The sequence below is a fragment of the Betta splendens genome, chromosome 3 (assembly GCF_900634795.4).
Source record: "Betta splendens chromosome 3, fBetSpl5.4, whole genome shotgun sequence".
In the NCBI taxonomy this organism is placed as follows: domain Eukaryota; kingdom Metazoa; phylum Chordata; class Actinopteri; order Anabantiformes; family Osphronemidae; genus Betta; species Betta splendens.
Genome location: NC_040883.2, coordinates 11,481,053 through 11,504,202, shown reverse-complemented (window position 1 = coordinate 11,504,202; position 23,150 = coordinate 11,481,053). Strand labels below are relative to the sequence as shown.

The 23,150-nt window shown below is 52.2% G+C and overlaps 2 protein-coding genes across 4 annotated transcripts in view; both read left to right on the top strand.

Moving 5' to 3' along the window:
• The first annotated feature begins 4,058 nt into the window (after positions 1 to 4,058).
• On the top strand, positions 4,059 to 16,127 carry greb1 (growth regulating estrogen receptor binding 1). Its single transcript, XM_041069947.2, has 34 exons — positions 4,059 to 4,752; positions 5,902 to 6,062; positions 6,142 to 6,249; positions 6,324 to 6,500; positions 6,608 to 6,790; positions 6,859 to 6,948; positions 7,135 to 7,254; positions 7,812 to 7,973; positions 8,059 to 8,181; positions 8,329 to 8,514; positions 8,619 to 8,755; positions 8,850 to 9,126; positions 9,206 to 9,334; positions 9,412 to 9,603; positions 9,683 to 9,880; positions 9,986 to 10,169; positions 10,319 to 10,502; positions 10,576 to 10,712; positions 10,789 to 11,140; positions 11,237 to 11,352; positions 11,436 to 11,641; positions 11,727 to 12,237; positions 12,321 to 12,477; positions 12,554 to 12,656; positions 12,750 to 12,905; positions 12,988 to 13,124; positions 13,210 to 13,371; positions 13,707 to 13,911; positions 13,996 to 14,158; positions 14,258 to 14,376; positions 14,499 to 14,731; positions 14,803 to 15,003; positions 15,078 to 15,216; positions 15,291 to 16,127. The coding sequence occupies exons 1-34, from the start codon at positions 4,745 to 4,747 to the stop codon at positions 15,452 to 15,454; spliced, it is 5,880 nt and encodes a 1,959-aa protein (XP_040925881.1). The 5' UTR covers positions 4,059 to 4,744; the 3' UTR covers positions 15,455 to 16,127.
• A 103-nt stretch (positions 16,128 to 16,230) lies between these two features.
• The window catches only part of lpin1a (lipin 1a), a 12,043-nt gene continuing 5,123 nt past the window's right edge, over positions 16,231 to 23,150 (top strand). Inside the window, exons 1-6 of one of the 3 annotated variants that reach the window (XM_055507295.1) lie at positions 16,231 to 16,423; positions 20,566 to 20,766; positions 20,842 to 20,937; positions 21,924 to 22,020; positions 22,084 to 22,297; positions 23,121 to 23,150. The exon at positions 23,121 to 23,150 is cut by the window's right edge and continues 24 nt beyond it. In XM_055507295.1, the coding sequence (XP_055363270.1) occupies positions 16,346 to 16,423; positions 20,566 to 20,766; positions 20,842 to 20,937; positions 21,924 to 22,020; positions 22,084 to 22,297; positions 23,121 to 23,150 (716 nt within the window). In that variant the 5' untranslated portion in view covers positions 16,231 to 16,345. Of the gene's footprint in view, positions 16,424 to 20,565; positions 20,767 to 20,841; positions 20,990 to 21,923; positions 22,021 to 22,083; positions 22,298 to 23,120 lie in introns of those variants that run through there. The other 2 variants (XM_055507296.1, XM_029143941.2) reach the window with 2 other exon arrangements.

Genomic DNA, 23,150 nt, shown 5'->3' with positions numbered 1-23,150 from the left:
GGCGGAAAGGATGAAGTATGAGACGCCCAGTGACAAACCGTGAGCTGTAATTAGGAGCGATGGCCACGGAGGGAAAGCGCTAAGCCTTTCATAAATACCAGGCAGCGTTAACAAACCATTCAGAAGTGAATGGCATTCACTCTTCAGCAGATGGATGGAGCCTTTTAGCTGCTGTTGGATGGATTCAGACGGGTTCCTTCGGTCCCAGCTCTGCATCTGTGACCACATCAAACTGCAAATGAGCTTTTCTAAGGTTTGGTCCAAAACCTGATTTAGGTTTGTCTTTCATCTGTTTCTCTGTAAACAAAATATCCAAAATAGCGCTTAGTGTGTGATGTAAGAGCAGTAATAACCTTCAGAAAACACTGTCGCTGCCCCCTCACTTGTGTCTGGTTGCCTGTTGTGTCCTCTTCTGCTGTCAGCGTGACAGCTTGTCTGAGTCAGAAATGAGCATCTGGAGTTCAGCATTTGATTCCTGCCTAAAATGAAACTCAGAAAATAACAATAGAATAACAACAGTCAATGAATTTTCCCGACCTTTTGCAGAAACATTGTGACAGTCTAACCTACCTGTGCTTAAACGTCCCCAGTCATGATTACAATTACAGACACTCAAATGAAGGATTTAGTCTAGTTTCGTTTAGTTTATTACTTTAAACACAACTTACTTACTGACACACAACACAGAGCTCCTTATGATAAACGACCAGTGGGACAGAATGCTACACATACAACACGAAGACCAGCAGAAGTGGTTGTTGTTTGTACATACATATAGTAATAGTAAAAAAATAGTATAGTGTATAAATATTAAATATGTTCACATTAACATGAGTTTTGAAAGTGTTTTTTGTAAACCATTTTTGTTTTAATCCAGCAGAGGGCGACAAACGTCTATAAATGACGGCGGATGAGCAGCATAATTAGCGGTTTTAATTCACGAGGATAAACATAATTTGAATACGTTGATGAAAAATATAACTGTTTGAAAAACGACCTTGTGCCTTTAAACTAAGTGTTTTTTAACTTCCGCTTTATTACAATTTTTGACCATTCTGCCAGAAGCGCATTCATGAGGTCACATGGTGTTTGATCAGGCTGCGGTCAGGACTGTGTGCAGGCCCGTCACCGATGCTGCTTTGCATTGCACTTGGTGATGTATAGTTTGGATGCAGCTGCTCAGCCATGGAAACCCATTCAATGAAACCTTCTGTTCACGTGGCTGAGGTGCTGTCGTTCCCAAACGCTTCCACATGCTTACAGCGGACAGTGACAGTGGCGTCCTATCAGAGTTCCAGTCTGCATCCCTGATGAACTGATCTGAACACCCCATGATTGCCATTATTTGGTCGGTGAGCACAGACTTTTGGCAGTATAGTGTATGTAAAACCAGTGGTACAGTATGTGATTTGTGGATGGGCGTCTCCACTGCAGCCCCTCAGCGCCTCCACATCAGGGCTCAGTACCGTTGGCAGCCTCCAGCTCTTGCCTAAGAATCTTGGCTTTAGAATGTGTCTCTCTGTGACAAAGTTGTACTCAACAGAACCCAAACCAACAAAACTATTAGATTATTCATTTATTTTTCATTATTCATCCATATTGATCAGTTTATTTAATAGAATATCACTTTTGACTGTAGTAATGTGTGTGTGTGTGTGTGTGTGTGTGTGTGTGTGTGTGTGTGTGTGTGTGTGTGTGTGTGTGTGTGTGTGTGTGTGTTTTAGATATTTTCAAATTACATCAACGTTTTCTCTTCTCGTTGGAAAAATGAGATTTCATTCTTGACGTGAGTTGAGCTGCTCAAACTATGGAGTTCCTTTCACCATCAACCTCGGCTTGCCATGTGATTATTACTGCGGACGCACAAATAACTTTGGCTGAAACTTTTTTTGAGTCACTGTGGACTCAAAGTGTGCGAACAGGTCGGTCGGAGCAGGAAACAGAGAAACACGACGGAGCTCCATTAACCTCTGACCGCAGTGAAGGCAGGTTGAAGGTGGACGCACCGTCTCCCGTAGAAGCAGGGACGCGTCGGACCGTACCATTACTGAGAAAGGGGGGGGGGCTTTCCTCCAGGATTAGAGGTGATGACACGCGCGACACCCAGTCCCGCCGAAGGTCTCGCGCCGTCGACATGGTGACAGCTCGTCGCGTCGCCTCGCAGGATTTTGATGAAGAATAGCCGCCGAGCTCCCGCCGCTGCGCCGTAGAGGTAAAGTTGCGTCTGTTTTTTTTCAGCAGGTTGACGAACGAGCCGTCGGCGTCCGCTCCGCCGCTGGAGACGGAGGTTGAGGGGCTTTCGGCTGCGGAGCTGCTGCCGTTGTTCGGTGTGATGGTGGAGTGCGCTGTGCGTCTTTTACGCGCTGTTTACGCTCGTTACGCGGCCGCTTGGAAACGAACTTTAGCAACTTTACACGCGGGTTCAACGTTTGTTAACATGTTGTAAGGTACAGATGCGCGACTCCTGTGTGACGCTGTATCCACGGGGTTTGTGTTAATTACCTGCTCTGTTTTCAATCAAGCAGCATTTTATCAGCCACAGTGTGTTTAGTTTCAAAATAAAATTTAAAATGGAAATTTGATTAGTATATATGTAATTGCGTTCTTCCAACGAAGGCCCATTGCTGTTAAGACGTGTAATTGCTGTTATGACGTTTTTTTAGATGGGTTTTCTGCTAAAATCGTGAAAAACACCCACAGTTGAGAATAGACAGAATACTAAAAATAAAAACAGTGTGTGCATTTCAAATGTCTGAATCTTCTGCTGCTTATAACATACAACAGCAAGGTTTACATCATATATCATCTCAGGAATAATGTATAATTATTAATATAATGGGCCTATTTTTTTCTGATAATCCAGTCTAAAGTCTCCTGCCAGTGATGGTGAAGGCGACGCTAACGTCCAGGCTCATCCAGACCCACACAGTTGTAGACAACACAAGATGGAGACATGTTAGATAGAGAGAGCGGAAGAAAGAGAAAGGCTCAAGGACAGAGCGATACGGACGCCCCAGACTTGTGTGAATGTTCCCAGCTCCGTGGTGCCTCCCAGCTGTTTCTTGGCTGACACGGTGGAGACGGCCGTTGTGGCGCTGCCCCTGCTGTGCAGTCAAAGCGTGCAGGTCCAGTGTTGTGTAGCTGAGCTGCCCCTTTGTGCGGCCTGTGGATGTGGATGTGGATCTGTGGCTGGAGCAGTCGGCCGCTCGCTCCGGCCCGCTATCGATCCGGTGTCTGCCGGGTCGGGCCGCGAATGAGGGCGTTTGCTGCGGGTCACCGGGCCGACATGAGCCCGTGTGAGGCCCCGGGGCGTGCGAGCGTCCCCCCCCAGCGCACGCGCTGGGCCGCGGGTCAGCGCTCACGCGGCATCTCCGGACCTGCAGGTCTTCCGTCCTTTGATTCCACTGTTCAGGGCTGAAAGAGTCGGCCCGTGTCAGCTGACTCCTTTCTCACACACACACGCTCTCCCGCACAAACCGTTGGCTTCATATGTGTGTGTATGTGTGGAGTTGTCACTATATTTGTGTATGTGCATGAAGTCTACTAGTAGAAGGGATGGAGGGGACTACAGTCACGCTTGCTACAAACAGAAAAAGAGAATAGCAGCATTTGTTTGTGTGACTGGTATGTGAGCCTGGTCAAAAGAGAAAGGGCCCGGGGATCTTATCTAACCTTTCCCAGGGTGACCTTTGACCCCTCAAGACAGGCCTTTTGTGTCCATTGAACCGGGGCCCAGGAGAAGCCGTGTGTATGGGGGAACACATGCACGCGTGCGTCCGCATATATTTGCGCGCGCGTGTGCGTATTAGACGCATAGGCCACGTCAAAGTCTTATTTGAACATTGTTATCTGGGCTGACCTTTGACCCTGAGGTCATGAGACGTCCCTCAAACGTATAAATCCAGGCTTTCAAATCAGAGGTTGAACTGCATTAGGAGCTGAGCAGGTAGAGATGTATGGGAAGGATAACAGCACAGACGTCTTTAACTGTGACGTATCCAAGAAGTCTTTTTTTTGAGGGGGGGGGGGGGGGGGGGTCTGAGGAGGTTATAAAGCACCACACAATAGTGTCTCTCGCTGCTCCCTGGGTTGAAAGAAAGACAGCAAGAGAAGAAGAGGAGGGGGCAGATGAAAGGATCTCCCACTTCCACGTCGGGGGGGAGAGGAGGGAGGGGCAGATGGGAGAAGAAAGGACCAGCACTGCTTTGTGTAAAGTTCCCCTCATTTCTGTCATTCCTGCTTCTGTTTTTTAATGTTTTCTGTATCATATTTCTGAGCATCATTTCAGGAGCCAGCTTTAAACTGCAGGAGCTTCTCTGGCCTCCTTAAATAAACCCATCCCGCTGTCGTTGCCCCACATCCACTGAGGCGTCTCCTCTTTGACGTGGAGCAACACACACAAAGTCAGTTCACATTCGTACCTGTTGTGAGGCAGGAACCGTTTTACAGGCAGATGTTGAGGACTCGGTCGGGATTCAATAAAATGCAGAATACGCCGGCTTGGCTTTCGTCTCCTCCCTGTCTGCTCTGCCTCTGGTTGTAAAACGAGCAGGCTGCTGTTTGGTGGAAGGTGTGATGACTTCCTGTCAGTGGCGACTTTTTGTCTGTCCTGAGAGTGAAGTCTGCTCTCTGCTTCTTTGCATATGAAAGTGGAAGGAGGCTGATGAATACGTTTTACTGCGACTGTCCAGCAACGGTTTCCTGTTCCTGCATGGAATCAGTAAATTATTAATGGAGCTGCTTTATGTTGGAGTAAGTTAGTATTTTATATTTATTATTATGCCTCTATTAATTTTTATTTTCGTTCTTGAGCATCTGCTCGTGTAACATTTCCAATTTCAGTATTAAATTAGAATAAGGAAGAAAAGCCTTTTTGGTGTTGGCTGCTGTACTGCAGGTTTTGAAGCCCTCCAGTCACTCGCGTGTGACGTGAAGCCGTTGTCCTGCTGCAGTATTTGCCACAAACGGCTTCAGGCCGGTGAGATTATTAACCTGACCTGCATGTTTCCGAATCAGCAGCGAGGCTCGTGCTGCCTGTTTGCCTGCCATCAGGTGTAGCATCACGCGTGGACGGTTAGCGGAGTCAGTACATATGTTAGTATTATATAACTACACTGTTGCTATGTAATTATATATGATAAAAGCAGTGACATCAAGGCCCCACACGGCATCAGATTGTAATTATACTGTGAGATGTTTGTTGTAAAAGGTGCAATCAGATGAGGGAGGTGAACCAGGGAGAACACCAGAGCACCAGAGGCAGATGCAGAGAGGGAGAAAATAGACAAGCAGAGGGAGGGAGGGAGGCGGCGGCGTCTAGGTCAGGGTGCCCTGACTCAAGCTGTGGAGCTGATTCAAAGCCTGGACACTAAAACTGGAAAAATAAAGCCAGATTCACATTTTTCTGCTTTAACAGGAGAGCTCTGCCCTCTCACGGTTGTAAAACGGCATGAGGCGCATCTAGCAGCACACACACACACACTCACACACACACACACACACATCGACTGGTTGTGTCTGGACACAGCTGTTAATCTGTGTCTCCCTCTGGACCTCCTCACACCCGTCCTACTCGTCATCTTTAACCTTTTCCCGTGGGCTGTGACGCCTCGCCTCATTTTCTGTCTCGCTGAGGAGCGGAGGAGCGATGAGAACCCACGAGACAAGCAGGGGTTTAGAGTTGTAAGGAGATAATAGAAAAACAGAAGGAGGGAGGGAGGGAGTGGAGTCTAGGTCAGGGTGTCCTGACTCCACTGGGGCTGCTGGGTTTATAACATACTGTTTGGACAGACGCCATCCAGAACCACGGCGCATGCGTGTGGTTCTGGGCGTGCGCCGGCTTCGGCTCAGCATCGCGAGCGCCGCCTCGCTCGACTGAGTCGGCTTCTGTGTTTCCCGCAGGTCACCAATGGGGAACTCGTACGCGGGCCAGCTGCGGACCACGCGCTTCGAGGAGGTGCTCCACAACTCCATCGAGGCGTCGCTGCGGTCCAACACGGTGGTGCCTCGGCCCGTCTTCTCACAGCTGTACCTGGAGACGGAGCAGGCGCCGGCCCACGACGGTGGGTGGAACGCACGCACGCACACGGCGGCGCCACCCTCCTTCCTGTGGCTGAGCTGCATCTTTTTCCATGTGTCCAGGCCGTACGGAGAACGAGGATGAGGACGATGAAGACGCCTTAGAGTCCAACACCCCCCCGATGCAATACCAGATGAAGCCCCCGCCTGAGGGATGCTGCACCACAGATGGTGGGTGCATTGATAAGTCACATTATGCTGATGACTGGACCTGTAGAGTCTCACCCTGTCCTCGCTCTCCACAGGCTTCTGCCAGGCGGGCAGGGACCTACGCCTGCCCTCGCTGGCCTTGGACCCCCTGGATGTGCCGCCTGGGTTCATGTTGGTCGGGGTCAAGTCCCCCTCGCTTCCCGAGACCCTCCTGGTTTGCGCTGTGGACTGCAGGTTCCTGCCTGACGAACGGGGCCGCAACGCGCTGCTGGGTGAGGAGGCACTCAGTGTTAAACTGGGTCGTGACATGAGCTCAGTTGCTGCGCGAGCCAATAGAACATGAATCCGCGTGTTCTCTTGACGTAAATGCTCCGCGCAGGCTTCTCGGGGAACTGCGTGGGCTGCGGAGAGAGAGGCTTCAGCTACTTCACCGAGTTCTCCAACCACATCAACCTGAAACTCTGCACTCAGCCCAAGAAACAGAAGCACTTGAGATACCACCTGCACCGAAACAGCCAGGGCGTCCTGGTGAGGGGAGCCCCCATCTGCTGGAGGGGACAGGGTAAGAGGCACACACTGCGCCCGCCGCGCTCTGCGGGGACGTGGCTCACGTGTCTGTGTGGCTTTCAGACGGCAGGGCGAGGCCGGCGGGGTCCGGCCCCTCGGAGGGACACGGGACGGCGGACGAGCAGCCGCCAAGCCTGGTTCCACACACACCCGGTAGAGGCTTTATAGGACTTCTTTTACCGTTTTACTAGAAGTTAGATGTGAGAGATGTGTGGTGAAAAGCTGAGTCCTCTGTGTGTGTGTGTGTGTGTGTGTGTGTGTGTGTGTGTGTGTGTGTGTGTGTGTGTGTGTGTGTGTGTGTGTGTGTGTGTGTGTGTGTGTGTGTGTGTGTGTGTTCAGCAGCATCACATGTGGATCCTCCTGTTGTCCAGCACGTGGCCGAGCCTCACGCCTCACTGCTAAACGGCAGCCACCCTCCCTCCATCATCCAGCCAGTGCCTGGGAGACCCTCAGCTCCAGGTACTGACACAGTGTGCGTCCCCTGGAGCTCAGCGAGTGTCTCTGAGTCGTCTCCCTCCTGGTTCTATTTACACCAGCAGCGCGCACGTGTGTGTACTAACACCTCTGTTTAACAGGAGCCAGTCAAATGCATTGTGTGTCGGGGGTCGACCTTTGTTTTCCCCGTTTTCATTTGTCAGCACTCAGACACTAAACATCTCCCTCTTTCTTTTGTTTTTGCCTGTTGCTCTCTCCCTCTTGCTCTCAGTCTGTCACGTCTATAAACCAGGTTGTAAAATTCCCTCGCTGTCTCGTCTTTTTTTTCCTGAATGAAGAGCTTCCTTCCTGTCTGCCGTGGTTTAACAAGGGCCCTTTTATTTGTCTGCTCAGTGCTGCATTTCAACAGAGAGTTGAGGTGGAAGGAGACGAGACGGTCCGATGCTCGACTTACCAAAGGCTGTTAACCATTAGTTTGTGATGAAAGCATGATTTATTATGTCCTGCTAGGTTTTTGTGTTAAACAGCACATATGTATATGTATATAATAGTGGGAATAAGTAATGTTTCTGGTTGTCCAGCGACTCATGCGAATGCTGGACCTCCTAAGAAGCGCCACAAAGGCTGGTCACCAGAGTCGACCTCTAACAGCCTGACAGAGGGCGCGGCGAAGCCTCTGCCGTCCTCTTCAGCCGCGTCGACGCTGTCGGCGTCCTCTGGCACGACAAATGGAGCCAGATCAGGTAAAACCTGTCAAAGTGGCTGCTGCTTATTGACTTTGTGTGCCTTTTTAAGTGTTAATGTGTTTCTGTTGCCTCCTCTCTCCAGACGCTGCTGCCCTGCTGGGCTCATCACAGGGTTCCTCTGCCCCACTCTCTCCCCCTGATCTGTCTGTGGCTGTGCCCGATCAGCTGCTGCACACCTGCAGACTGCAGCCTGTCGTCTTCAAAGGTCAGATCAGCATTTATATTAGTGACTTAGCGGCATCATTTTTCTGTTTTCAGCTCAGGTCAGAGCCAACTCTGCTCATTAAAAGTACTGAGGAGGGTAAAGCACCCCCTTCTCTTCACGCGCTCCTTCTGCCTCTCGTCGACTCAGGTCACGGTCCTCTGCCTCAGCTCACTGGTAATGTCAGTGAAGTGCTGGTCAGCTCCCTGCTCCAGAGTTGTTACCTGACCTCCCAGACCCTCCCCCACGTCTACCAGCACTACGGACCATCGCCCATTCAACCCCTGTCCACTGAGATGCAGATTCTACTCACAGTTTACTACTTGGTTCAGCTAGGTGGGTTTAACGGCCTCTGTTGGAATAAAGACCCTGTGGCAACAGTCTGATCCCAGCTAATCCCAGAGCCGTCATCCTGGCTTTGACCTGGTTTTATTCCCCAGGTCCCGACCAGGTGCCTCTTATCGAGGACTTGGAGCAGATCTTCATGAGGTCGTGGAGGGAGTCCCACCTGAGTGAGATCAGGCAGTTCCAGCAGCCTCAAACACCCATCACCCAGGGGAGGCCCTTTGGCATAGAGGTGAAAGCATGGACTCTCCAGAAACTGGAAACACAGGAAGAATGCCTTGAGAACAAATACTGAGCGAATGTGTCTTACTCTACTCTACCTGCAGACCTCCCTCTCCCTGCCGGGGCTCCCCCAGCCTCTCTCCTTGCCTCCGCAGAGTCAGCAGCCTGTGACGCCCCACCAGCTCCCCTGGCTCGCCCAGCTGGCGGCGTCGTCGTGTGGCGAGGGCGTGGTGGTTTTGGGGGAACACGTCGGCTCCTTGGCTCAAGGCCTGCATCAAACCTTCTGCAGGTTGATGGACGGTCGCCTTGAAAACACCAACTACGTGGTCGTGATCGTCACGACACCGGGGCGGGAGACGCAGTCCTGCGTGGTGGTCACCGGTGGGCACACGGGCGCTGAGAAGTCCTCAGGTTTGAGCAGAAGAGTCGAACAGTGACGTGATCCGTGTGTTTGTCGCAGGTAAACACCAGTGTCGCGCCTTGGCAGAGAACATGTTCTCTCCCAGTGACGGTCTGAAAGAGATCAACCACCAGCTGTCCACCGGCGCCGCCCAGGAGCTCATCCACTACTGCAACTCGCTGGGACCAGGTGTGTGGTCGACCGCGATGCTCTGTCCCTCGCTGGTCTTTTGGTCTTGATGCCTTCTGCATGTTTCTGTCGGTCAGACGGGGACATGGACTCCCTGCTGGACAGCGCCACCGTGGACAGCAGCGAGCCGTCTCCCTTGTCCAGCAGTCAGTCGTCTGAGGACTCAGGTCCTAAAGACACACACAGTCCAAAGGTGTCTCACACGCAGTGCTCCAAGTGTTCCCCCGGTCCCAAAGAGACTCCAGCGAGTCCCAGAGAAACCTGTTCAGGTGAGGCTCCTGCACGTTGGTCAGTCATGTCACGGGATCATTTTCAGTTTCAGTCTGATATTTAAATGTTTGTGGGTAGAATTCTCCGTGCAGTGGCACGAGGTCCGTCCCATCCAGTTGGCCGTGGCCAGAAAGCTGCTGTCACATGTTTGCGCCATAGCGGACTCCAGCACACAGAACCTGGACCTGGGCTCCTTTGACAGAATCAGCTTCCTCATCCTGGTGCCGCCGTCCGAGGTCACCTTCCAGCAGACGGTTCTCCACCTCTGGAACTCCGGTTGTCACATCTTCACCTCTCCCTGTTCATCAATTATGCACAGTATTGGAGACGCATTGACTCATGCATTGACTCATTGGCTCATAGAATGTGTCTCTTCCTCAGGGGTTCTTCAGGAGCTCGGCAGTTTAGACCTGGGGTGTGTGTCTCAGCGCGAGGCCGAGCGTTACGTGGTCAAGATGGACCAGAGGGCACAGGCCCGAATCGACAGCCTCATCCAGGAAGCACACAGCAACTCCTACACACTCTACATCCTAGTCCATGACCACGCCCACTGGGACATGAGCAGGTGTGTGTGTGTGCGTGCGTGCGTGCGTGCGTGCGTGCGTGCGTGCGTGCGTGCGTGCGTGCGTGCGTCTGTCTGTCTGTCTGTCTGTCTGTCTGTCTGTCTGTCTGTCTGTCTGTCAGGTGTTTACAGTGTCCCTTTCTGTCACTCAGTGCCTCCCACAGCAGCCCAGACAGCGGTTTGGGTCTGGTGGACCAGCTGCTGAACTCCCGCCAGGTCCGAGAGGCGCCGAACATCCTCATCCTCCACGTCACCTCCTTCCCCTTCGCTCTGCAGACACAGTTCACCCGCATCAGCCCCTACAACGAGATCCACTGGCCCTCTGCATTCAGTAATGTGAGACTCAGCTCCGTGTGCCGTGCGCGCTCATTCACTGCACAGACACTGAGCCGGTCGCCTGTGTTTGCAGGATGTGGACCTGTACCACGAGAGGACGCGGTACTTTGGCGTCTCCGAGCTCCTGGACTCGACTCGCTCGGGGAGCTCGCTGCCTTTAATGCGCTACGACTCGTCCTTTGAGAGCATGTCGTCTGCCCTGGAGGAGAGGTAGCGCACACTCACAAGCTACAGGTTTAAATAACGTCCAGGTTTACCTTGAAGACGCTTAAAATGTCTCCCCAAGGTTCCCCAAGCTGCACAGCGCTGTCATCCGGACCACGGTGCTGATCCAGCACTACTGCGTGGCTCTGATGGCTGCGTCGGGGAGGATCGGCGGCTCGGACAGTCTCCACAAACACACGTCGGTGGAGACGCTGGAGATCGTGCAGTCTTTGCTCACTGCTGCCCAGCAGTGTCCCACCCATCATGGTCACATGGTCCTGCTGAGGATCCCCTCCCTGGCTCTGGCCGCGTGGGCCCATCGAAGGCTGTCCAGAGTGAGGAGACAGCTGGGCCTGGAAGAGGCCTTTGAAATCATCCTGGGAAATCCCAGCCAGGCTCTGAACGTTGGACAGAGCTTCACTGATCAGATAAAGGTGGGAAAATATGGATATTGATCTGAATGATGGATAAAGATGAATAAAAGATGCAGACGCACCGTGAAAATGTTGTTTTTGTAACCTGCCTCACAGACGTGGCTGAAAATCCAGGATGGTGCCTGGGTCCCTCACACCTACCTGGAGCTGGAGGCTCTTCCCTGCATTCTGATCCTGTCTGGAGCCGAGCCCCTCGGAGAATCAATGCCCAGGTACAAAACAAAAACATTTCTTGGAGAAAAAGCACAGACTGTCACACGCAGCTTAGCCTGATGTCAGTCCACTGCACCCACAGGTCCCTGAAGTACTGCGACCTGCGGGTGATCAGCTGCTCCTACCTTCAACGAACCACCCTTGAGCAGGAGCTGGGGCTGGCTGCTTACCTGGTGAGGGCAGAGTCCAGGCCACCACACAACCCGGGACCAGGGAGCGACCTGCTGGAGAGCGATGCAGAGAAGCTGAGCAGCACTGACAACGAAGAGGAGGACGGGCAGGAGAACGGTGGGAGACAGCAGGTTGCTGCTTGGATTCAGACCATCAGGTGACTCCTTTGTTCACGGGCTTATTTCCTTCCATTCGTTCTCAGGCTCTCCTCTGTCATCCAGTCAGCAGCTGCAGTCATTGGCCACAGACACTGGAGCCTCAGACGGTTTACCTGCCCAAAGCTCCAGGTCCCCAATTGTCCCGAAAGGGACGACAGACACCAAGTCTCCCTCCAAGTCACAGACTCATCCTCAGCCCCTTGTCCAGTCTCATCCCACCCCCACACACCTCCAGCCTCACGCTCCTGCTCTGCCGTCGTCCCAGCCTCCGCCCCAACAGCAGTTCCCGTCTCAGACACAGCCGTCCCACCCCCACGCACCCCCACCCGCCCCCTCCCGCGCCCATCACTCCAAGTCCAGCTCCTCTGACTCCTCGTCCCCCCGGGCCTCCTCTCCTTACGTCAGCTGCTCCTGGGCTCGGGGGGTGAGTCGGCCGCCTTCCGTGCTCCTCCCTCGCGCCCTCTATGACATCATCACAGCCGGCGACAGCAGCGGGCTTCCTCGCTGCACGTCCTTCCTGCCTCACATGTCTGTGGCGTGGGCCAGCAGCTTCAGGTAGACGAGCCCGTGGAATGCGGGCGGATAAATGCTAATAATAAATGTGTGGATGTGATGATGAAGCATGTGTTCATGTGCAGGCCTCTACTGAGTAAGATGATGACGTGCACCGAACAGTCGCTCTACTATCGTCAGTGGACGGTCCCACGCTCCCACCACATGGACAGCAGCAATCGCACCGAGGGACGAAGCGACAACTTCCACCCCCGCAGGCTGCTCCTCAGTGGACCCCCACAGGTACGGCTGCTGCTCACTCGGCCTCGGCTTTCGTTGTATGTCTAGTGTTATTTCATCCCACTGTTCCCACTGGCAGGTGGGAAAAACTGGAGCCTACCTGCACTTCCTGGGTATTCTGTCCCGGATGCTGATCAGGCTGATGGAGGTGGACATCTATGATGAAGAAGACATCAACTACAGTTAGCAGCCGCCTTTTCTCTCTCTCTCGATCGCTCGCACACACACTGCTGTCTTTGCAGCAGATGCTGATCTTCAGTCGTCGCTCTCTCTAGGTCTCCCGTCAGACGTGGTGCAGCACCACCAGCCCAGCGCTCCATGGCCCAAGCCAGACATCGTGAGGACGATGCCGTTCGACTACTCCATCCATGACCCCAAATACGATGACATCAGCACTGTTTATTGCCCTGGCTACATACCCGGTGCTGAGGGTGAGCACAGTCACGGAGCTGAATGCTTTAGCTTTAGCTATGGATTGTCTGTTAACCTGGTGCTTCACTCCCTTGTCTCAAGAAAACCTTGTGCGGAAGGAGGACGTGTACCTCCGCAGGCGGACGTCAAGAATCAAGCTGTCGAAATACGCGGCCTACAACACCTATCATCACTGTGAACAGTGTCATCAGTATCTGGGCTTCAACCCCAGATACCAGGTGAGCAGAACAATCAGCGCTGTTAAAAGACGCCTGCGCCGCCTCCGAAGCCTCGACGTGACGGCTGTGTTTGCTCCTAACGTAGATGTACGAGTCAACGCTCCACGCCTTCACGTTCACCCACCTGCTGCTAGGGGAGGAGATCCAGCTCTACTTCATAATACCGAAGTCCAAGGAGCACTACTTCAGCTTCAGCCAGCCGGGAGGCCAGCTGGAGAGCATGAGGCTGCCCCTCACGTCTGACTGGGTACTGGCTCAGCTGCAACAGCAGAATCAAGGCGCTGATGCTTCACAGAGGTTAAAGAGGTTCTGAACGCGAGTCAGGGCTGATTATCTAAGCTGACTGCCAGAACAGAGCACTGGCTAAACCACGGTGCACTGTTGTTCTATTCCACAAGGTGGCGCTAATGTCCTTTCCTGCAAACACATCACTAGCCAACACACAGGAGAAACTGGTCAAATCATTGTAGCATCTTTTGTTTCAGAAACTGCTTTTTATAAAATGTCATGTTGTCAGTTGTGCTCCACCTGAAGGTCTGCCTGCATTGTTTTTAGCCCATGTTTTGCTTCCCGCTCCACCAGAGCCCCGACTGCATCAAGAGCCCCATCTTCACCCCGACCACCGGCCGCCACGAGCACGGCCTGTTCAACCTGTACCATGCTATGGACGGAGCCTCGCACCTACACATCCTGGTGGTCAAAGAGTACGAGATGGCCGTCTACAAGAAGTACTGGCCCAACCACATCATGCTGGTGCTGCCCACTATCTTCAACACCGCTGGCATAGGTATGTTCTCCTGCTACTGGAAGGTTCCAACGTGCAGAGCTTCTCGTCAGCAGGGAGGTGACTCCGGCTCCTGGCCTTTTGCAGGTGCTGCTCACTTCCTGATTAAAGAGCTTTCGTATCACAACTTGGAGCTGGAGCGCAGCCGCCAGCTGGAGGGCGGGGGCCCGGCGGGCGACGTCTGGCCCTTCATCGTTCTGGCCGATGACTCCTGTGTGATGTGGAACGCAGTGGACCTGGACGCACGCAGGTAAGCACAGGCGCTGGCGTTGAGGTTTTAATGATGAAGGATTAACGGATGCCGCTTGTATCAGACGGGAGGTCAGTCGACTTTGTTTGTTGCTTTCAGCGCCACCGTGGAGCATGCTGTGTCACTGAAACAGGTCCTACAGCACATGGAGGCCTGTCCGGACCTGGCCCACTATGGCCTGTGTGGGATCAGGAAGTGGAGCAGCCGTGGGTTTGCAGGTCAGACATCACAGCATTAGTTTTGTCCATGCGTTGGCTCAGATTTTGTATGTATTTGCCTTCTCAGTGACTGAAGACAACGCCGTCTGTAATATTTTGCCACATCGTGCTCTTCTCACCAGGCATTAGACAGAGGGAGCCCTTCTCCAGAGGCCACCTTCACGACTTCCTCCTCCTCAACGTGGACCGGAGCCAGAACACCCAGTACGACCAAAACCGCTTCACGTGTCACGACGTGGACTTCACCCTGCGTCTGCACAGCGCCGGCCTGCTCGTCTGCAGGTTCAACAGGTTCAGCGTCATGAAGAAGCAGGTGGCCATCGGAGGATACAGGACGTTTATTATCAAGACCAAGGTAGGTGCTGACGAGCTGGCCCCCGGTCACAGCCGTCGGCGGAGGATGTCTAATGCAGGCTGTTCCTCCAGATGACAGATGTTCCCACCTCGGTGGGGCCGTCGCAGTACGTGTGCGCGCCGGACAGCAAGCACCTTTTCTTGGCCACGCCGGCGCAGCTGCTCCTGGAGAAGTATCTGCAGCACACCAGCCAGAAGCTGTTCCCTCTCAGCACCAAGAACTACACACACCCCGTTCTGTCTGTGGACTGTTACTTCAACCTGGGGCCTGAGGTACACCAGGACACACCTGATGTCACAGTGGCAGGTTATTAAACCTTTAATATATGATGAATGACCTCCCACAGGTGACCGTTTGCTTCATGAGCTCCAGACCTCACTCCGTCAACATCGGCAGCGCAGGGCTGCTGTTCAGCGGCCTCCTCCTGTGCTTCGCCGACTCCTCCGTGACGCCCGGATTCCTCAAGCAGTTCAGCTTCCTCAAAGGTACGAAACCGCCGGTCCACAAGCGCGCTCTGATTACCGTGTGGTCGTTTCATGTGTCCGTGGGCCTCTCGCAGGAGCGACGCTGTGCGTGATCGGCGCCGACCGCAGCTCGCTGAGGCAGGCGGTGGGCAGGCTGGAGCTGGAGGAAGAATGGAGGTTCAGGCTGAGCGACGAGTTCCAGACGGCCAACGCCAAGGAGGACCGGCCGCTCTTCTTCCTGACCGGGAAACACATATGACAGCGTCGAAATGACTGAGGGAGGAAACTGGTTTGTGTCACTCCATACGTTTCACGCTGCTTCTCGTGTGGGCACGAGAAGCTGAAACCGATCAGCTCCGCAGCGTCCGATGAGTGTGTCGTTACAGAAGAAGGAACTCAGATTCAATATTTGCTGGTGCTTCTTCATGTTTCTTCATAGGTGTAAGCAGAGTTTGCTTTTTTATCATAGCTACTGTCATATGTGCTCAATATGCACAATATGTGTGTGAGCAATCGGGGTCGGCGACTTACGAGAACACAGACGTTTTACATGTAAAATACTTCAATTCTATTTTGTCAGATTTGTAATGTGTAAAGAAAAGTACTTATTTTTAGTGTGTATGACACTAGTAGCTGTGGACCACTTCTCTGTTTGGACGTAGAACGTTTTCTATGCGATGATTGTTTGTACCTGTGCAAAACAACAAATCAGTATATGCAACAATTTGCATTTTTATTCCTCTAAATGTATAAATGTACAGATGTTTGACATGTTTCTTTGCTTATTTGTCCACAAACCTTTCTGAATAAACACACAGACAGTGTGTGTATCACTGTAAGTCTGTGGAGTCATACCAGGCTGCGACTCTGGATCCTCTCACATTTCCTCCCAGTACTCCGTTCTCAGAACATGCCTGCTGATAAATTTAGTCGAAAACACGCCGGCTACACAGATTTAGGAATGAGTGATCGAGAAGCATCCAGGACAGTTTTCCTTCAAACGTCTCAGGGGATCGGTTGGCTCCGTATTCACTACTTGACGTGTGATTTCTGCTTGTACCCAGCGTTGACTTCTTCAGATTTTGCAAGAAGGCCCCTCGTGAAGAGTTTGCAACGCAGCTCCAGTGTGTGAAATGTGGGACACGGAGCCATGAGCCGCACAGACGAAAGAGAAGTAGACTTGAGAAGCTGCAGTGTGGATGACAGCCCCAATGACAGCTGGTCCTGGGTAACAACTAACAACAGCATGGACTGTGTGTTCCCAGAATCTAATAGAATTGTACTGTTTACATATGGAACGAAAAAAAACACAATGCCATCGTTAGATGTTAGTGACTCGTCTCTCGGTTCAGACGCCACCACACGGTTTATCTGCTAGATGTTAATCTTTGACTCAACTAATCCATATGTCCTGATGGCTTCATTTATGGCTGCATGTGTGTGTGTGTGTGTGTGTGTGTGTGTGGTAATCTTTCAGTCAATACCAGCGTTTAGTGGAATCAGCTCAACTCGGTGTGACCTGCAGCTGAGTGGAAAGGACCTGACTTGTGGGACTTTAGTGGTTTTACTGTGATTGTCAGAGATAATCATTACTGTGAAAAGGCTGTAAATTCCCATCAGTCTGCTTATGTCTGTCCTGGTTTAGTACATGTCTGTTGTTACCACATGTGACTTTTGTAGCAGTGCCTGTGGTTTATTTCCTCACCACTTCCACTGAAGGAGCCTTAAGAGAACACACACACAGTAGGAACCCGCGCCAGGCAGTTTACTCACGAGACCACATTTACAGCAAGCTTTGCTCCGACTCCAGGAACTCCACACTCACGCAGTTCTGTGCTCAGTGCTGCGTGGCTCAGGCAGCCTCCTGATTGGCTCTCGTAGCCCATCCCCCTGCGTACCCCCCCTCCCCTCCCTCACTGTGGTGACGAAATGAATGCATTCTTAACCCGAGAAAGAGTTCTCAGTGTCCAACGCTTCCTCCTCCCTGTTCTCACGTGTCCGGCATGAAAACACAGAAGCTGTGGCTGCAGAGATAGTATCAGCAGCCACACACACACAAACACAAGCAGAGACGTGCACAGATACAGTTACAGCGTGTGTGCACGTAGCAAACGCAGCTCAGGAGCTAGAAAACAACACAACAACAGGACTTGCAGAGCTTCTCCTCTGTCACACACCGACTTCTGCTTCTGTCTGACAAACATCCAGACACAGTCTGCTAACACCCTCCATGTCCCTTTCTCTCTCATTGACAGTTCGTGCAGAACCCCACACGTGCTTCCTTTCTTTGCTGATTGTGTGAAAGCGCATGTGTGTGTTTGTGTGTGTTTGTGTGTGTGTGTGTGTGTGTGTGTGTGTGTGTGTGTGTGTGTGTGTGTGTGTGTGTGTGTGTGTGTGTGTGTGTGTGTGTGTGCGCGTCCTTCCGTAACTTAAACAAAGTCACGTGTTCAGCCCTGATGCTGTAACGTGTGCATACAGTACTATGGACCGATCCACAGATCACGTGCTGCTTCTAGGGTTTCAAACACACCATCCATCTTCTGAAGCTCTCCTTCCTTGACCTCGTATGTTAAACTGAATGTGCAGGTGTCCCGTTACTGCTTTCTATGAAGCCCTAGAGTCATAAACAAGGACACGAGCAGTGCTGCCAAAGAACGGATTCTTAGAAGCTCTGAGCAGCAGCAGAAGGCACCGGGACCCTGCAGCAGAGGAGACGTGAACCTATGCTTGGTTCATCTTTGAAACAACAAACTCAGATTGTAAAATCAGAATCACTTTTTCAGGATGTAGTAGAGCAGGAGACTGATCAGGCCACATGTGATGTTCAGTCCATGTTTATCAAGTTTTTACAACTAACGAGGGGACTACTCTATTGAGAACAACACACGGTGGCAGTAGAATAGACAGATTTTAGTTATTATCTTGTATTAGTGACTGTACTGGCAACCATCATGTAATAATTGTTGTCAGAACCTGATTTACGAGCTTTTGCTCAAAGATAACGTTTGACAGCGTGAGGCTTCCTTCCGGAGGCTCTGATTCATGTTGCTCTCAGCTAATGAGCTCATTGCCCGGTGGCCACGCGGCAAACACAAGGAGCCGTTGTGCCCTGACCGGGGAACGAACCAGCGCGAAGCACCGGCTCGGTGGTGAATTCAGCGCCATGTGATGTTAGTGCAGACAGCTGTTCTCCCCCGGTGCCAACACGACGCTGCCGTGGCTCATGTTTGCTCTGCAGAGGTTAGAATAAACCCGGGGCAGGAAGAGCAAAGAACAGAGTTTCCCAGTTTTCCCTTTTGTGTTGCAAAACTCTGGACGTTGCATTTAAGAGCTTCTGTGTCAGTGACTCTGGCTTCCAGCTGATTGTTGCTAAAGTGGCGTCCGCCGTCTGAGAAGAAGAACTGGCGGCAGCGCTGAGATGCAGCACGCTGCACAAATGCCGCCACTATTCTGGTCTCCTCTGCTTCACAAAGGGACGACGCCCCAATTTAACGAAATGTATGTAGTCTGTCATAAAAGGAGCATAAACAAAGCATTCGTAAGTGTATTATCTACCGAACATCTCCTTTCACCTCACGTGGCTCCACGCCCTCTGATTGTCTTATTTTATGGCAGCTAACGTACAATATTAAACCAAAGCAGAATGTTCAAGGTGTAATTCTTTTAATTGTTTTAATTTAATTTACTAAAAAACGTGTTTTTTGCAAACAACTGCTCTAAAAGTGTGAGAAATGTTTACTCAGGCCTGCGGAATTACTAGTGTAGTACTGCAGACGTTTAGCATGAGTTCAAAGGTCAAAGGACCCACTGGATGAATTGAGTTACTGAGTAGAATCTCATATCTTTCTCTCATGTATGACACCACAGTGGAGAAAAGATAAAGACGCTCGTTTACAACCTATTGTGTACAGTTGGTGTGTAATCAGAAACGATAAGGCACAATACTTCACTGTAATACAGCAGTTAAGATTAGCACAAGCTTAAAAAAGTGTTATTTTCATAAAGTATTTTTATTCTAAACCTTTTAATCATTATAATAAATAAGAGGCTCTGAACTGTATGTAAACAGAGGAACCGAGCGTCGTGTGGTCACATGCAGAGCAATTACTCATCCCTCCATTGATCAGAGGAGGGACACCTGCTGACGTCAGCGCCGGTTCAGCCAATCGCGTCGCTCCGTGCCTTCGGTCGCGAGCGAGTGTTTTCACTGTGGTTTAAAACGCGAAGCATCCTCCGGAGTTCAGACGGCGAGAACGAGCGCGATGAGCGAGTCCAGCGTCGACGCGTAGAACCACGCGCGGACTTGGATTTGGATGGCGGAAAAAAGCCACGAGCGTCGATAAATAAGTACACGTGAGTAAAGGTCGAATGCGTGTGATGATCCAACCAGACGCTGGTGTGTGTGTGCGTGCGTGCGTGTGTGTGTGTGTGTGTGTGGATGGAGGCAGAGCTCCGGCTGCAGAGCCTCACCCCGCGCAGATGTTTACTCATCATTCCGTCATATTACGACTAAGGCGGCGTCGTTTGGTGTCTTTCAGCGTCGTAGTTGGTGCTCGGGTCTGGTTCGAGCTGATTATTTCCAGAGGAGGTCAAGGTTAGAAATAAAAAATGCGTCTTAGCCCAATAATCCAGATCCAGATGATTATTACGAGTGTGCTACAGCTCGCAGCAGGAATCCAGTGTCAGACAGCTGCTCAGTCAGATTCAGATGATTTAATTGGATAATCCTTCGTCCTCCTCCTCCTCATCTCTCTCGAAAGCCCTCAGCCTCCCTTCGTCCTCTGCTGCCTCTGACACCGTCTGTGCAGCTTCACTGCTGTCGGCCACTTGCTTCACAACAAACAGTCTGAATGACCCTGTTGTCTCATGACTGTTACGTAATGGAGGGTCACTGACGCTGCAGATAGCTGTGTGTGTGTGTGTGTGTGTGTGTGTGTGTGTGTTATGAGCTACAGCCCCTGTGATGCTGGGTCATTGAACGAAGCGTGGGATTCACAGCCAGTGATGTGTTTAAAGACAGAATGTTAAGATATCAGTTCCTGAAGCACACGCTGGTGCAGGAAGTGAGTGTTGCCAGTGTCTCTCATGGTGGAAAAAAACCCACCCAATGATAAACATATGGTCGCCTGCATCGACACATCGCAGTGTGTGCCCCCGTCTCTCAGCCCAGTGGAGGTCCCCCCGTCGGAGCCTCTCTGCAGGGCCATGTTTGGCATTGGCCAGAACGAGGGGCTGTGGATCAGAGCCGCCGGCGCCGCTTCCTTAGTCTTAGAGTAAAAACAAGCACACACGAAAAACACCCACTCACACTGAGCGTCCCGCGCTCGAACAGCAGCAGATTATTTACTGCCCCGGTTCCTGCGTCTCCAGGTCCAGACCATGAACTATGTGGGCCAGCTGGCGGGCCAGGTGTTCGTGCAGGTCAAGGAGCTGTACCGAGGACTCAACCCCGCGACGCTGTCCGGCTGCATCGACGTCATCGTGGTGCGCCGGCCCGACGGCTCGCTGCACTGCTCCCCGTTCCACGTGCGCTTCGGCAAGATGGGCGTGCTGCGGTCCCGCGAGAAAGTGGTGAGTCCGAGCCCCCGAAACCGTGGCACCGCCGCCTCGCGAGCGGCCCTAACGCCCTCCGCCTCTGACCGGCAGGTGGACATCGAGGTCAACGGGGAGCCGGTGAGTCTGCACATGAAGCTGGGGGAGAACGGAGAGGCCTTCTTCGTGGAGGAGGCCGAGGGCGCGCTGGTGAGGAGGCAGACGAGACGCCTCGGCAGGACGCAGGCCGACGCACGCTGCCGTGAGGGAGTCGGAGCGCGTGCTCCGCCGCTTTCCTGTTGAGACAAGCCCAGAGACACAAACACGCTCTGTAGAAGGTTCAGTTAGCTGCCTTTATAACAGACGAGGTCCAGATAACAGCAGCGATGAGAGAACAGGCAGAAGGGGTCACGAACCAGACGTCAATCATGGAAGGGGTTCCACTTAGAACAACTGGACTGAAACAACAACAATTAGATTCACTTCAGTTTAACACAAAGGGAACATGTAGTCGCAGATGAAAGCAGATAAATGCAGCAGCGAGACCAAGATCAAAGCAGCCAGTTAACATCTGATCTGAGGCCACGAACCAAAGCAGGATGAGCCATCCATTAGCAGTGAACGGAAATACGATCCGCTCCCTCGTCTGAGGGGTTACGACATGCTTTAATAGAGGTTGTATTAGGATTAGTGTTAGTCACCAGGTGCCGCAGGTTCTCCTCAGACCGGATAATGGCTCCGTCGAAATGCATGGAAACAGGGGGAATTATCTCCCTATTATTAAGTCTCCTCCGCTGTGGAAACCAGCGCTGCTCTGCTGACTGGTGTCCAGTCCTCACGGAGCAGACGCTCAGACAGACGGGTCCTCCCTCCGTTTCCTCGGAGCGTGAGGCCGGTTGGAGCTCGTGCACAGGAAGCATTAAGCAAATGTTGCAACAGAAATGACGCCTCAGGCCAAAAGATCAGGAATCCATAACATTTACTGGGAGGATTTTACTGCCAAAATCTTGTCGACAGCGTGTTGAGCTGCTCTTAAATTCATGATTCCCACATCTATTACACCTGTGACTGACATCATTGATATTCTCACCCTCATTGACGCCTGGGTTGCCAGATTCACCGATATCAGGATGATGCCGCACGGTTGTGAGGAGGGACGCATGTTGATGACCTCATCTTATCGTGTCCTCTGACAGGAAGTCGTTCCTTCGCATCTCGCAACATCACCCATTATGTCGAGGGGCGAGGTGCTGATGGAGTCCCAGCTGGGCAGGAGCGGCTGTCGTCAGCACGGTAGGTCCGAATGGCTTCCAGCCTGTGGCGACGTGTGAGTGACCGTTGCATCACTCCCTCCAGACTCCATCACCCGCAGCCCAGCTCCACCCCAGCACCCGGCACCGCAGCAAAGTGAAGGCGGGATGGCGAAGAAGAGGAGGAAGAGGAGGAGGAAGCCGCGGCCAGACGGGGGCGCCGGGAGGAGAGAGGAGAGCGGGGACGAGTTCTCGGAGGACGAGGACATGTTCACCATCGACCTGAGCTCAGACGAGGACGGAGAGGGAGGCGGCGGCAGGTACAGGAGGCAGACGAGGGCTTCACCTGTGATCTGCTGCAACGGGTGGCATCACTCTGGGCTTTCCTGCATGTCATTCAATTAGCATGACGGTGTGTGTGTGTGTGTGTGTGTGTGTGTGTGTGTGTGTGTGTGTGTGTGTGTGTGTGTGTGTGTGTGTGTGTGTGTGTGTGTGTGTGTGTGTGTGTGTGCCCGCGCTCTGGTAAACAACCTCCGTCATCAGTCACAATGTTTATGTGAAGCTCTTGAAGCGCTGCCAATAACGCCTGCGATTATGTTGGAGTGGAATGTGTGTGTGTGTGTGTGTGTGTGTGTGTGTGTGTGTGTGTGTGTGTGTGTGTGTGTGTGTGTGTGTGTGTGTGTGTGTGTGTGTGTGTGTGTAAAGTGAGGACATTCTGTTACCAGGTCTGTGAGGACAGACTCATGCCCACGTGTGGATCAGGCCGTGTGTGTCTGCGTGTTGGTGCGCGTTTGTGTGCTCAGCGTTAGAAAACCCGCTCCGTTGGTTGGCTGAGCTCCAGGGATTTGTGCCGTTCCCACACTGGTCTCTACTGCAGGGCTTCTGAGGAGGCTGGCAGGTCCAAAGGAACCCACAAAGGCTTGAGGATGTGCAGGAATGCGTGTGTGCTTGATGCCAGTCGTGACCGACGAGAGAGTGTGTTGATGCTTCATCGTGTTTCACTGAGACCCTGCACATTTACTGTTTACTGTAGTGTATAATGTGTGTGTGTGTGTGTGTGTGTGTGTGTGTGTGTGTGTGTGTGTGTGTGTGTGTGTGTGTGTGTGTGTGTGTGTGTGTGTGTGTGTGTGTGTGTGTGTGCAGACCTGTGTATGGAGACCAGACGTCCTCACG